Genomic DNA, 15,398 nt, shown 5'->3' with positions numbered 1-15,398 from the left:
CCTCCAAGGACGCTTCCAACACTTCTATTTGCCATTATCCCACCAAGCTCCAGGGGGCGGTAGCTACCCTTTCCGTCCTCTCGGCCTTCCCGGCAACAGCCCCACGGCTCTCCTTCCAATCAGTGGAGAGCGACGCGCGTCCTTGAGGAAGTGACGGCAGTTCGAGTCCGGTGGGGGCGGTGGGAGCGATGAGGGAACTGAGACGGTGGTAGCCGTTGTGTGAAGATGGAGGTAGGACCCTGAGCGTTAAGGAGGCTGGAGAGAGAGAGCGGCCGACCGAGTCGAAACAGGCGGGAAGCGGGGCGGAGAGGCTGCTGATGGGAGGGGCGAAGGGAGCCGGGTTTGGGAGTGTTGTCAGAATGTTGGGGACAGAATCCTTCGCTCTATGCTAGTTCCCCACTCCCCCTAACTTATCCCCGCGGCTTTCTTTTGGTTTCCAGTTTCCCGGAGGAAATGACAATTACCTGACGATCACAGGGCCCTCGCACCCCTTCCTGTCAGGGGCCGAGGTGAGCACGAGCTGCCGACGCTGTGGGGGGAGGGCCTGAAGCCGCGGTGGGGTAGGGCGGTGGGGAGGAGAGCGCGGACGCCCGGGCCGGGGGCCTGGGAACTAGGGGCGGCGATTGGTGTTCAGAGGACAGTGGCAGCTGCTTCCAGAACCTATGAAGACTAAGGGGAAGGCCGGGGAAGCTGCTGTCATCAGAAAAGCAGGACTTTGGAAAGAGCTAACCCATTTCAGAGTGATTCTGGATTGGAAGACAGGGTGGAATTGTTTCCTTTCATTGGGGAGAAATAACTACAACAAGGTAGGGGGGGTCACGGCGGGAAGAGATTACTTCAGCTAAAGAAATTGGGGTAAGCGAGGAGTTTCCTTAAAGGGTTAACAGTGAACATGAGTTCTTCTTGGAACTATCTCTGTTGCAGGGTCTTTGTTTCACTTAAACTTCTACTCGAGGGTTTTTTTTAAAAAGTAGTTATGTTTACCAACAGGCTTGTTTTGCTAGTGACAGGATGAAAGGAAATAGTTGCCAGGAAACATGGAGTTGAGTATAACATGTGTTTGTTTGCCAGTGACTCCAGAGTTTGGGCAGGTTACTTCACCTTTGTATGTCACAGATTCTCTAGCTGTCAAATGGCTGTAAAAATAGTTTCTTATGATGTTGTGAAGTAGGAGTAATGGTTATGATGAGGTGCTTTAGTATCTGTGAAAAAGCTTTGCTTCAAATATTGTCATAATATAGACACAAATCACTTATTTAGGCAGGGTGAAATAGTAAGATTTGGAACAGAAAAAATAAATTTCCCGGTCTTTGAAAAACTTGTCTTGAGCTTTCTAGAAATGGGGGGTGGAGGGTGTTGAAAATTTTTAGTACTTTCTTTTCTCCTAAAATGATGTGAAGCACTTGCATCAGTTTTTTGTTTGTTTGTTTTTTGTCCTAAGAATTCTCAGTTGCTGTTGAGTAGGTTTATCCTGTATTAAACCTTAACATTTTCATGGATGAGAATTAGATTGAAAAGGGAAAATTGATAGTTTGATTTCTTTATTGCCATTATTGGTTATTGTTATTCTCTTAAGGAAGGGAAGGTATGGCTCAAATGAACAACAAATTTAGAAATGATATAAAACTAAATCTCTTTGATGCTTTCCATTCTCATTGCCATTTTCTTCTGAATGCTATCTCCATGATTTAATTTCATTATTTGGAGTGTTACAAATCTCACATCGACCTTATCCACATGAATGTGCATCATTGCCAATTTCTTTTTTTCGTTTTTTAAAAAATTATTTATTTATTTATTTGACAGAGACACAGCAAGAGAAAGAACACAGACAGGGGGACTGGGAGAGAGAGAAGCAGGCTTCCTGCTGAGCAGGGAGCCAGATGTGAGGCTCAATCCCAGGACCCTGGGATCATGACCTGAGCCAAAGGCAGATGCTTAAGGACTGAGCCACCCAGGCGCCCCTCACTGCCAATTTCTTCTGAATCAGATTTAAATTTAGAGTGTGGTAAATTTCACACTGGCCTCATAAACTCTCCAGGTTTGAGTCTATCCTTTTTGTGTGTGTTTTTATAACTATAAGAAATTAAAAAACAAAAACAAACAATTTTGCCAAGAAGCTCACAACTAAATTTCAGTGTCTTCCTTTAGTTTAGGTCTTTGTTGTAGCTAACAATTCTCATTATAACTTCACCGTCCCTTCCCCTCTTTTTTTTTTTTTTTTTTTTTTTTGCTTTTGACCTTTATTTCAGTTGGTTTGTGGTTTTTGTTGTGCCTGGTCTTATTGTGAACCACCTCCAATATAACTTAGAACTAGGTAAAGGTGATATTAAATTTTTCTTTTAGAAAAAGTGATATTTAGAGTTTCCTTGCAAGAAAAAAAGATAGATGTCCAAAAATGCTAATAATTAAAAAAATTGAAAAATTGGAGTTCATTGAAATTAGAAACATCTTTTCATCAAAAGACATCATCAAGAAATTAAATAGGTACACCACAGACTGGGAGAAGATATTTTAATACACATACCTGACATACTCAGAATATATCAAATACTTGTAGAGTAAAAAATCCAATTTAAAAATGGGCAGAAGATTTGAACACACACTTCACAAAAGAGGGTATCCAGATTAAAGAGTGTCATCATCACTCATCAGGGGAATACCAGTTAAAATTATAAGAAGCATGACTACATACCCCTAGAATGGCTAAAATTAAAAACACAATTACAAGATTCTGCAAGGATTCAGATAACTCTTAACCATTCTGATTGAAGTGTAAATTGATTCAATTACTTTGGAAAACTAGCAGTATCTGCTAAAAATGAACATATACCTACCCTGGGACCCAGCAGTTCTACTCCTTGATGTAAACATGAGAGAACTGAGTGCATATATTCACCAAAAACATGTATGTTCACGGCAACTTTACTCATAATAGCTAAGCACTGGAAACAACCCAAATGTCTCTAAACTGGTACATTTGTAAAAAGAGATACTACATAGCCATAAAAAAGAACATGAACTACTAATAAATGTACCTTGGGTGATCCCAAAAATATATTATTGGGATGCCTGGGTGGCTCAGTTGGTTGAGCGTCTGCTTTTGGCTCAGGTCATGATCCCACTGTCCTGGGATCAAGGCCCACATCAGGCTCCTTGCTCAGCGGGAAGCCTGCTTCTCCCTCAGCCTGACACTCCGCCTGCTTGTGCATGCACTCGCTCTCTCTCTCTGACAAATAAATTAAAAATCTGAAATATATATATAATATATATGTGATTATATATATATATATTTGAGTAAAAAGCCTGACATAAAAGAGTAGACACTATATAAGTTTATTTTTTTTAAATAAATATAGGGAATAGACAATGTGAAACTATGGTAATAGAAATCAGAATAGTGGTCCCAGAATATTGACTGGGAAGGAGTATGACAGAATCTTTACAGTGATGGAAAAGTTCTCTATCTTTGATCTGGGTGATGGTTAATTGGATGTTACATATGTAAAAATTCTTTGAGCTATACACTTTACTAAAAATTTCTAAGGAGTAAGTATCCAGAGAGGAATGCTTAAGATGTGTTACAGCATTGCTTGAGACAGGAAAGTTCTACTCTCTGAAGGGAGTTTAATCTTTCTGTTTTCCTCATTCTCATTGGCTCTTATACAATGATACTGTGCTTTCAGCACTTTCAGGAAATAATATGAAGATACCTATTTTTAATTAGGAAAAGTACTTATAATATTAGAACCAGCTAATTATTTCCAGCTAAATAGTTAAAATGTTCACTACTATAGCATTTTTTTAAGAAGAACAATGGATTATCTTAATGACCCATTGTACCAGTGTAGTATGAGTATATAGGTATTGGATTAAAATAAATTTCTTTAAAATGAGTAATCTACACAAAGTACTTAAAGAAATACTGGGTTGTATGTTTTGACATGGGGAAATAGGAAAAGAGGGAAATTGTGGTTTTGTTTTGTTTTGTTTCATTCTCTAAATAGCTGAGCATCCTTGTTTATAAACTGTAATTCCCAAATTGTTTCCTTCCTTAAAAATGCCCAGTACTTAACAGAGAAGGAAAAGAAGCCTGAATGAGAAGGTAGCTGCATCATCTTGTTTTCTTCTGGATCAAAATCACTTATTTTTACCTGAATATCTGCTACAGTTTTTGGTTTTAAGATTTTATTTATTTATCAGAGAGGGAGAGAGAGCGAGCACAGGCAGACAGAATGGCAGGCAGAGGCAGAGGGAGAAGCAGGCTCCCTGCTGAGCAAGGAGCCCGATGTGGGACTCGATCCCAGGACGCTGGGATCATGACCTGAGCCGAAGACAGCTGCTTAACCAACTGAGCCACCCAGGTGTCCCTATCTGCTACAATTTTATATGTGGTAGAGTATGATCTAGTTATGTAGCAGATCCACTAAAATAAAATAACTAGATATTCATTATTGGTTTTTCCTCCATAATCATTTGTGGTAATAAAAGAGCTTTAGAGTGAATCTCGTGTGTATTCTAGCTTGTATTTTACCCTCTGTATTCTTGATCATTGCTATTATTTTACTTAGGGAAGAAACAAATAAGCAAAACAACCCCCCCCCCCAAAAAAAAACAAAACTTTAAAGCTGTGGATACTGAATAACAAAGCTGTTTCCGCATTCCAGGGGGTGGTGCATAGAAAGAATGCCTTGTTAATTTGATACAATGGAATCTCTGCATGTCTGAGTTTTTAGTGTAGTCCATGAGAGCACTCCAGATGGTTTATGAAGGGTAGTCCTCTGCAGAACACTGTTCTCTTGTTTTGGATATGAATTTTTACTTTTTCTGTTCTCTTTACCAAATAGTATCATTTTCATATCTTGGCAGAGCTGCTTTTTGTTCTGTTAAGCAGAAAAGGATAGGCATCTTTTGCTTTGTCAAAACATTCTGTATCTTATAAAAATTGAAAACTAATATCATACAACTATTTTTTTTTAAAGATTTTATTTATTTGAGAGAGAGTGAGAGAGATCAGAGAGTGAGAGAGAGTCCAAGAAGCAGACTCCCCACTGAGCAGAGAGCCTGATGCGGGGCTCAATCCCAGGACCCTGAGATCATGACCTGAGCTGAAGGCAGAGGCTTTAACTCACTGAGCCACCCAGGCACCCCTATCATACAACTATTAATCTATTACAGTAAATGTTTACCCTGATCCTTTTTCCCATCCCCATAACTTTGTTTGCATGAAAATTTGGTAGAAATGTTTGTTCTCGCTTGAAAAAATCTCACATGAACCTAAACTGAAATTTCAGAAAGAGTCACAAACCTCAAGTTCAGAACTTTCACGCAAGAATCATGAGCTGTGTACTGAGAAAAGTTCAGTTATTGGGAAGATTTTTAGTTTTTCCCATCAAGAACTGCTTGCTCCTTCCTGTTCCTTGTACCACTCTAATGTCACATTTCAAACAACTACCAAATTTTTTACCATGTTAAGTAAAATAGTAAGGATCTTGGAAGAAGGAAAATGTAGAAATGAAGCAATCTATATCTATATGTACCTTTTTTGTCTTGTAGGAAACTTTTTTCAGTTTGCCAGTGTGATTCAGAGAGAGATTAGGCATTTCACAGACATACTTTTTTTCTCCCTAGTTTCTGCCAGCTGGAAATTTCTTTCTAGCAATGTCTTTATTAAAATAAAAATGGTGGAGCATCTGGCTGGCTCAGTCAGAAGAGCAGGCAACTCTCTTGACCTCAGGGCTGTGAGTTCAAGCCCCATGTTGGGTGTAGAAATTACATAAATAAATAAAACTTAAAAAATAAAATAAAGTAAATTTGGTGATTTTTTTTTTAAGATTTTATTTATTCATTTAAGAGAGAGCACAAGCAGGGGGAGAGGAAGAACCAGACTCCCCGCTGACCTGGGAGCCTGACATGGGGTTCCATCCTAGGAACTGGAGATCATCACCTGAACTGAAGGCAGAAGCTTAACCATCTGAGCCACCCAGGTGCCCCTAAATATGGCAATATTAATGAGACCCTTTCTGGACCTATAATAACCTTGAGGAACTCTTAAAGAATGTATTGTTTAATCATGGGGGGAAAATATGGGTAATTACTGAATTTGGTCTGAATCAGTTGATATTTACTATACCATGTGATAGGTTGACTGAATTTAAAGTTTCTAAAATTCTAATTATCTATAACTGATTACCAGGTCATAAGTTAATAATAATTAGGATGTTAATATTATTATAGCAATGATTAATAGTTATTAAAATAACAATATAAGGAGAGTACTCTTACAACTCTCATTTTATAGATGAGGAAGACCCCTTCAGAGTCCTTTAGTAATTGACAGAGCTGGAACTTGAACCCATACGTCTCTGACATCAAAGTCTCTTGCAAAGTCTCTTATAAGAGATAATGCTCTTGCTACAGATGTTGCCATTTTAGTTTTTTAGTGTCAAAAAGGAACTGTAGCATTTACTGTCAGACATTGGTCTTTTAGCTCCATGAATGTTCACCCATTCAGTATAGAATGAGTCTGTTACTGTAGTTGAATTCAAGGAAGGAATTGGGTTTTATGACTAGCTGGAGTAATCTTTTTCTTCCTCCGTTGCAGAAAAGGCTCTGTGAGAGCAAGACTAGGAAAGTTAGAGGACCAGTTTGCCTTTTGGCTATAGCTCTTATGAAGATTTTTCTGCTCAGTATTAACCTTGACATTGTTGGGTTTTCCAAAAATGCTGTACAAATGGTAACCTTATTTGTTGTTATTGTCATGATTTCTAAGATGGAACTCTTAAGTGTAGATATCTTAGAAGAGGATATTGTTCCTGTGACAGTGCCTTTTAGAATTTGTGTCAAAGGAACCTAAAAACAGTAGTCAAAAAAGTGTTAATTGTCTGGCTGACAATGAATTTCTGTTGTCTAATAGTTCAGGTGTATCACTGCAAAATAACTGTTGTCAATTAGAATCTTTTGAGAGTTTTTAAACATAGTAGGCAAAACAATTTATAAAGACTGGGTCCTTACAGTGCTGAAAAAGAGTCACTCATTAAAACAATAAGCATGATAGGACAACTGAGATGGCAAAGATAAGAAACTGAAAACTGTGATTGATTTTGGCAGCCTTGTATATGCCGTATGACCAAGGGTATTAAGAAGAGCGCAGTTTAAGGCGGGTGGAGGGTTAGGTGAGCCTGGTGGTGGTTATTAAGGTGGGCACATATTGCATGGAGCATTGCGTATGGTACATAAACAATGAATCTTTGAACACTGAAAAAATAAAATTTTAAAAAAAGAGAGGTTTATTTGTAAAATTAAAGAGGTCCTAATAGGTAACAAATATAGGATCCAGAGGTACGCTAAGAAACTCCAGTACCCAGCCATGTTCTCCACTTAGCAGTATGCAGTTCCTCCTCTTACAACTAACTTTTTTTTCCCTTTTTTCCCCCTACAGACATTCCATACACCAAGCTTGGGAGATGAGGAATTTGAAATCCCACCTATCTCTTTGGATTCTGATCCCTCACTGGCTGTCTCAGATGTGGTTGGCCACTTTGATGACCTGGCAGACCCCTCCTCCTCTCAGGATGGCAGCTTTTCAGCCCAATATGGGGTCCAGACATTGGACATGCCTGTGGGCATGACCCATGGCTTGATGGAGCAGGGCGGGGGGCTCCTGAGTGGGGGCTTGACCATGGTAAGGGGCAAGACATTATCAAGTTAACCCAAGCTCCTGGGCTTGGTGGTGGTACGGGAGATAAATCTGTCTCTCTCTTCCCTACTACACTTGGGTATTACTTGGTTCTCATTCTGTGTTTAAAGGCTCACAGGGGAGCCTTCAGGGGAAATGAAGACTTCATTTCCCCTGAAGGATATTTAATCATTTTAATCAATTTTATTTGAAAAATGATTTAAAATTATGAAATGCCCAGTGTTCACCCAGATATGAAAAGGATTGTGATGGGAAGGGTGTTTTTTTCACCTTCTATAATTGCCGTCACATCCTAAGATTAAAATGTGTGTAAAGAAAATGTGAGTGTGATAGCTGGCATGTTGAGAGTTATTCAAACCCAGGCTGAACCAAATGTATTAATTGTGAATTAGTATGTTATAAATCAGTGTATTGGGCTTCCAGCACATTTCATCAGTAGCACATCTTCACACTATATTTGATGCCAAAAATCTCTAACACTGGCCTACTCTTGATTGCCTGTGTGTTGCAATTTTAAAAACCATTATTGTAGGAGAGTACAGGAAGGAAGTTTTTCTTTACCCTATGTGTCATCACTACCTCCAGATTACTGAATAATTTATTTGTCCTTTCAACTTGTCCATAATTAAGACTTCTCTGGTTATTTTTCATTATTTTAGAACAGGCTTTTGAGTACAAAGAAGTTGATTTTAATAATTTCTGTACTTTAGTAAAAAGCTTAATATATAGATAAAGTATTTGATGTTTAGTCTTTAAGTGATCATATAGTCTGGATAAGCAAAGGTTATAAACTGTCCTGAATTCAGTGGGGGGAAAGAGTGGTGTTTTTTTATATTTAGTGTTTAATTAGTCCTTCTGCTTCTCTCAGGACTTGGACCATTCTATAGGAACTCAGTATAGTGCCAACCCACCTGTTACAATTGATGTACCAATGACAGACATGACATCTGGCTTGATGGGGCATAGCCAGTTGACCACCATTGATCAGTCAGAACTGAGTTCTCAACTTGGTTTGAGCTTAGGGGGTGGCACCATCCTGCCACCTGCCCAGTCACCTGAGGATCGTCTTTCAACCACCCCTTCACCTACTAGTTCACTTCATGAGGATGGTGTTGAGGATTTCCGGAGGGTGAGGCATTCCCTGCCAAAATCAAATCTGCCATGATATTCTGGGATAAATCTCTTGGCATACAGAGCCTACTCAGTATTATTTGCTCCTGCCCTGCCATCTCCTCTGCTTTTTTCTGGGTATGGGGTCCTGCCTCTCAATCTACAGTTTATAATGCTTTTCCCAATCCCCATTCTAATTGGTCCTCACATACTTTACTAATGTCTTAATCCTATTGCCTCTTTTTAGCATTTCTGAAAATTCCATCCATATGCCTAGTTAGTTCCCCCACATAAAAGTCCTTTTCTTACAGTTCTCCAGACATGACACTTCCCTCTTTCCTTTTGTAATTCTCTGTTTTCTCCCTTGCAGCAACTTCCCAGCCAGAAGACAGTTGTGGTGGAAGCAGGAAAAAAGCAGAAAGCCCCAAAGAAGAGAAAAAAGAAAGACCCTAATGAACCTCAGAAGCCAGTTTCAGCATATGCTTTATTCTTCCGTGATACACAGGCTGCCATCAAGGGACAGAATCCCAATGCCACTTTTGGGGAGGTTTCAAAAATTGTGGCCTCCATGTGGGATAGTCTTGGAGAGGAGCAAAAACAGGTGAACAAAACATGGAGGGACTAGTGGGTAGTGAATGTCCTAGAAGTTTTTAAGTAAGGGGATAAAATCTTAAGTTTTCTTTTAACTTTTTAAGTTCTTATTTAATATCTTTTTTTTTTTAAAGATTTTATTTATTTGACAGAGAGCACAAGCAGGCAGAGTAGCAGGCAGCGGGAGAGGGAGAAGCAAACTCCCCACTGAGGAAGGAGCCTGACTCAGGGCTCGATCTCAGGACTCTGGGATCATGACCTGAACCGAAGGCAGTCACTTAACCAAATGAGCCACCCAGGTGCCCCCAATATCAACTCTTTTTTAAGTAGCATTCACATAACATACTTTGCTTTAAAAGTTATAGCCATCCACTGAATCCAGAATGCACATCTAAAAGTTATTAACAATGTTTATAAACACTGAAATCTAATTTAAACACCATTTTTTTTCCATCTGTAAAATTAGGCCATTCCTTGGTAAATTGCGTCTCTAAAATCTACTAGCCTCAGTCTGAATTTAGACTTTAGTTTATGGTTTTCTTATTGTCCTAGTATAAACTTTACAACTGTAGTTAACTCTCTGAATTTAATATAGATTTAAAAAATAGGGGCACCTGGGTGGTTCAGTTGGCTTAAGCATCCCAATCTTGGTTTCAGCTCAGGTCATGATCTCAGGATCATGAGATTGAATCCCACCTTGGGCTCCACACTTCATGTGAAGCCTGCTAAAGATTCTTTCTCTCCCTCTCTCCCCCCGCCCCTCCCTCCCTACTATTCCTCTCTCCTTTGTTCTAAAGAAAGAAAGAAAGATTATACTATGTAAAGATAACAATACAATTAACACTGAAGATGGCTATAATTAACATTGCCTTAGACTCCCCAGGTCTTGGATCAAAGTGAGTCTGCTACTTAATATTTGGAACAAAAAGCTGAAATTTATAACTTAGAGTATTTATTGCTGCTCAACAGACCACTAATTTAATAGCTTTAAATAGTGGCAGTTTATTGTTTTTCATGGTAATGTGAATTGATTAGATGGTTTTTCTGATGTTCTTGCCTGGGCTCATTCTTGTGGTTGTAGTCAAATGACAGCTGGTATGGCTGGCCAAGGTGACCTTGCTCCCATGTGTGACATTTGGTGCTACTCGTTGGCTTTCCTACTCATTCACTTGGCCTCTCATCCTTCAAAAGGCCAGACTGGCTTCCTTATAGCATGGCAGACTTAGAGCAAGGCCTGTCACTTTAGCCATCTTCTTATGGTCAAAGCAGTTCATAGAGCTATCCCAGATTTAAAGGACAGAGAAATAGGTTTCAGCCCTTGATGGAAGAAAAAGTACACAAGATGGGAGGAATTCTTGTGGCCATCATTGCAAATAATTTGCCACATTCCTTAAGGGAGAGTATACCCATTAGACACAGTGACAGGCTAAGCAGACTATTGATTTTATATAGTGTTTGGATCTGAGATTTTTTTTTTTCGGTTATAAAAGTGGGCATGGGTTGGTGTTAACTCTGGGAGCACCATTGTTCTGGCAAGATTTGCTGATTGGTTGACTTTCAGATGCATGGTCACTGTAGAGTCGGCTATGGAGACTGTCTTGATTACTAGCTTTCAGAAGTATATTCACTAAAAAGAGTTGTGCCAGTATTTAACTGAGATGAACTGTCATTCGTTGATAAATAATAGAGAATTATTAGTCTTTTCTAGGAGTATGGGGACTTTTTAAACAGTCTCTCCCTTTCCTGTAGGTGTATAAGAGGAAAACTGAAGCTGCCAAGAAAGAGTATCTGAAGGCTCTGGCTGCATATAAAGACAATCAAGAGTGTCAGGTAAGAGGGCTACTTAAAGCAATAAGAAGATTTTTGGAGCCGTTTATTAGCAGTTACAAGAAGTAAATACTACCAAAAACCTGTGGAACCTGATAATTTTATGTTGTATTAAAAGTTTAAAAGTATATAACAGGTTTCCTATTGTTTCTGTCACAAACCTTACCAGTTTGTCTTTCTGAGTTTATCTCCATTATTTACAGTTACTCCATTGTTTATTCCCAGAGTTCTTTTCTTTTTCCCACTCTGTGATGTATCTTTTCTTGGGAGGTGATTAGAGTGAATATGTTCTGGGGAGGAGAATAAATTTCCCAATGGCTGTCTTTATTTCTTTTGGGTCTTTTAGGCCACTGTGGAAACAGTAGAATTGGATCCAGTGCCACCGTCACAGACTCCTTCTCCACCTCCTATGGCTACTGTTGACCCAGCATCTCCAGCACCAGCCTCAACAGAGCCCCCTGCCCTCTCCCCTTCCATTGTTGTTAACTCCACTCTTTCCTCATATGTGGCAAACCAGGCATCTTCTGGGGCTGGGGGTCAGCCCAATATCACCAAGTTGATTATTACCAAACAGATGTTGCCCTCTTCTATTACTATGTCTCAAGGAGGGATGGTTACTGTTATCCCAGCCACAGTGGTGACCTCCCGGGGGATCCAACTAGGCCAAACCAGTACAGCCACTATCCAGCCCAGTCAACAAGCCCAAATTGTCACTCGCTCAGTGTTGCAGGCCGCAGCAGCAGCCGCTGCTTCTATGCAACTGCCTCCACCCCGACTTCAGCCCCCTCCACTGCAACAGATGCCTCAGCCTCCCACTCAGCAGCAGGTGACCATTCTGCAGCAGCCTCCCCCACTTCAGGCCATGCAACAGCCTCCACCTCAGAAAGTTCGAATCAATTTACAGCAACAGCCGCCACCTCTGCAGATCAAGATTGTGCCTCCACCCACTCTGAAAATGCAGACGACCTTAGTCCCACCAGCTGTAGAAAGCAGTCCTGAGCGGCCTGTAAACAACAGCCCCGAGGCCCATACAGTGGAGGAAACTTCTCCTGAGACAATCTGTGAGATGATCACAGATGTAGTTCCTGAGGTGAGCCTATTTTCAAGTCTTTCTCCAGACCAGTGGAAAGGTAGAATTATTTTGGTTGACCCAATAAAAGTGGAGGTTGGTACTAGCATTTAATGTCTGGCAGCCAGGAGTTCCTGTAGTAGGAGTTCCCTGCGACTGTGACTTGTCCTACCCATGATAATCTGTAGTGTTCTTGGTGAGAAACATTTAGGAGGGTGGTCTGTCCCAGACCACTTAACTACACAAAAGTCCTATTGCAGTTCTATGCAAAAGGATACAGCCTGAGCACAGAGTTATTTTTCAGAGGTGTCTATCCAAGGATCCTAAACTTTGGAGATATAAGTTCTTCAGTTTCTCCTACATCTCTGCTGGTTGGCTTAATGTTTTAGGTGGGGGATGGACAGGTTGAAAAAAATTGGTTCATATCATGGAGTCTTTCCAAAGAGACATAAACCGATGCCAATTACCCTAGTTTTAATCTGTACATCACCAATAGTCTCTTTATTTTTTTTAAGATTTTATTTATTTGACAGAGAGCGAAAGCACAAGTAGGAAGAGACAGGCAGGCAGAGAGACAGGGGGAAGCAGGCTCCCTGCCTAGCAGAGAGCCCAATGCGGGGCTTGATCCCAGGACCCTGAGATCATGACCTGAGCTGAAGGCAGAGGCTTAACCCACTGAGCCACCCAGGCAGGCGCCCCACCAATAGTCTTTTTTAAATAAAATATGGGCCTGTTTTGAGACTCCAGATCTACAATTAATGAAGCAATCATTTAAAGAAAAATAACCCCTGTCAGCTGGAATCTGTGACTCTCCCAAGGTCTTTCTTTTTTTCTAATGGTGCATTTTATCTTCTCTTAGCCCTCCCAATCCTAGTTGAAGTAAACCAGCCTCTACTCACACCATACTTTGGACATTTTCAGGAGTATTATTCAAGTGTGGAATAAAGTCAGTGATAAGATTAAAATTAAGGAGTACTAGGGCACCTGGGTGGCTCAGTGGGTTAAAATTAAGGAATACTAACTAGCGTTCCTCCAACTGGAAGAATCTTTTTGTCAGTCTAAAGCTGCATATAGAGGGGGAAACCAGGAACTCTTTTATAAAAAACTCTGCCCCCCTGTGATCTCTGGGTGACTCAGTTGGTTAAGCACCTGCCTTTAGCTCAGATCATGATCCCAGTGTTTTGGGACTGAGTCCCATATTGGGCCCCTTGCTCAGCAGGGAGCCTGCTTTTCCCTCTGCCTGCTGTGGCCCCTGCTTGTGCTCTGACAAATCACATCTTTAAAAAAAAAAAAAAAAGTGCAGGGCACCTGGGTGGCTCAGTTGTGAGCATCTGCCTTCGGCTCAGGTCATGATCCCAGAGTCCTGGGATCGAGCCCCGCATTGCACTCCCTGCTTGGTGGGGAGCCTGCTTCTCCCTCCCTCTGCCCCTGCTTGTGTTCCCTCTCTCTCTGCCAAATAAATAAAATCTAAAACAAACAAAAAAAAACAAAGTAAGTAGCAATCTAATTTGTCTTTGGTGCTCTCTTCCTCTCACAGGTTGAGTCTCCTTCTCAAATGGATGTTGAATTGGTGAGTGGGTCTCCTGTGACACTCTCACCCCAGCCTCGATGTGTGAGGTCCGGTTGTGAGAACCCTCCTGTTGTGAGTAAGGACTGGGACAATGAGTACTGCAGCAATGAATGTGTGGTAAAGCACTGCAGGTGAGCTTATAGTTTCCCTTCTTACAATTCAGGTACTCCTAAATTAACTGTTGGCAAAAAGGGTAATCCTGAGTATATAATCAGCATCACCTGACCTTAAGTAGACTAGATTGCTTTATGTATATCTGATTATAGAGACTAGAAAAGCTTCTCCTGCTTAAAAAGAGCTTACATTTGCCTCATGGACAAAGATGACATAATCGGCAGTTTTTGTTTTTGATTACATTACATTCAGTTACATATGCTCTTTTAAAAATATTTTAACACCTTAAGCTGTTAGTGACTATGGATATTAGCTTAGCTTCTCTCCTTAGCACAAATCTAGCTACTCAAGGAATTAGAATTTGAGCAGGACCATTATGCTAAGTGTGACAGGAGAAAGAAGGGGTGGGTGGTAGGGGTGAAACAAGTTCTGAAGATTTTGCCCATCTCCCCAATTTTCCTGGAATTTACCTCTATATATGAAAGTATTGGTATTTTCCTAAGTCAAATCTGCTTCAGTAAATCAGGACTACTAAACTTGATTAAGGCCTGCTGCTCTTAAATTCATAAAGTGATATCATTTCATCTTAATGAAGCTATTTAAGACAGAGTTCCAAAAGACTAGGCTATAATTCTAAGTTTATGTGTATCTCTTCTCTCTTAGGGATGTCTTCTTGGCCTGGGTGGCTTCTAGAAATTCAAACACAGTGGTGTTTGTGAAGTAGTCCTTCCTGTTCTCCAAGTCGGTCAAGACTTATCTGCTGGAAACATGTCTAAGAGCCTCTTTTAAAAAAAAAAAAAAAGCTGGGCTTCTGGTAGTGCCTGATTTCAACCCATGATGGTCCTTCATGCTTCTTCCCTTTTCTGTCTCTTCAGCAGGGGCCATACTTTGGAGCAAGGCCATTGAGTTTGCTGTAATCTGGAATTGCTTTTTACTTTAAAGTACAGAGATACCAGTGATAATAGCAGAGGAAAGGGTGAAGGGAATATGAACAAGCAGAACATAGGGGTGGTGCTGGTGGGGGGTTGTTTGAGGAAACGGGATAATTGTCATAGGACATGCCTAAACAATTATTAAAATGATGGGAGAATACTCAGTTTTGAACCTAGGCTAAAATGCTGTGTGCATCCATTTTAAAGGGGATGAAAAACTGCATTAAAGGTTATCTCTTAAACAGGAACAACTGCTATCACACATATACATTGCTTTGAGAACAAAAGTTTTCAACAGAGCAAGCACCCGGGCTATAGGGAAAATACCATCGCCTGGGGGTTTCTTATTTATTTCTCTTTTCAAATAATGTTATTTCTGTAGTCCATGATCCTCCTTGGATTTATCACAGTTTCTGAGTGTAAAAGGCAGAAGTCTATATCCTTAATATAAGAGGTTTTACCAAAGTCTAACGAAGTTGTGTTCAG

General features: G+C 40.3%; 1 protein-coding gene across 1 annotated transcript; it reads left to right on the top strand.

Annotated features, from left to right (window-relative positions):
- The first annotated feature begins 166 nt into the window (after window positions 1-166).
- Window positions 167-15,383, top strand: LOC111153093 (TOX high mobility group box family member 4). The gene is made up of 9 exons (XM_022511889.1): window positions 167-231; window positions 441-509; window positions 7,442-7,684; window positions 8,568-8,828; window positions 9,180-9,410; window positions 11,150-11,230; window positions 11,574-12,317; window positions 13,834-13,997; window positions 14,644-15,383. Exons 1-9 carry the CDS (start codon window positions 226-228, stop codon window positions 14,702-14,704), a joined length of 1,860 nt encoding a protein of 619 aa, XP_022367597.1. The 5' UTR covers window positions 167-225; the 3' UTR covers window positions 14,705-15,383.
- Window positions 15,384-15,398: the final 15 nt, after the last annotated feature.

This window comes from Enhydra lutris, unplaced genomic scaffold, assembly GCF_002288905.1.
Source record: "Enhydra lutris kenyoni isolate GAN:26980312 unplaced genomic scaffold, ASM228890v2 scaffoldscaffold31, whole genome shotgun sequence".
Classification (NCBI taxonomy): domain Eukaryota; kingdom Metazoa; phylum Chordata; class Mammalia; order Carnivora; family Mustelidae; genus Enhydra; species Enhydra lutris.
Note: the sequence above shows the minus strand (reverse complement) of the source record. Positions and strands in the feature narration are given on the sequence as shown.

What these genes read in the sequence shown, in the direction of transcription:
- LOC111153093 (XM_022511889.1), top strand. An exon ending in TGAGTGGGGGCTTGACCATG is followed by an intron (nt 7,685 to 8,567) that starts GTAAGGGGCAAG and finishes TGCTTCTCTCAG; the next exon opens with GACTTGGACCATTCTATAGG. An exon ending in TGTGTGGTAAAGCACTGCAG is followed by an intron (nt 13,998 to 14,643) that starts GTGAGCTTATAG and finishes CTTCTCTCTTAG; the next exon opens with GGATGTCTTCTTGGCCTGGG.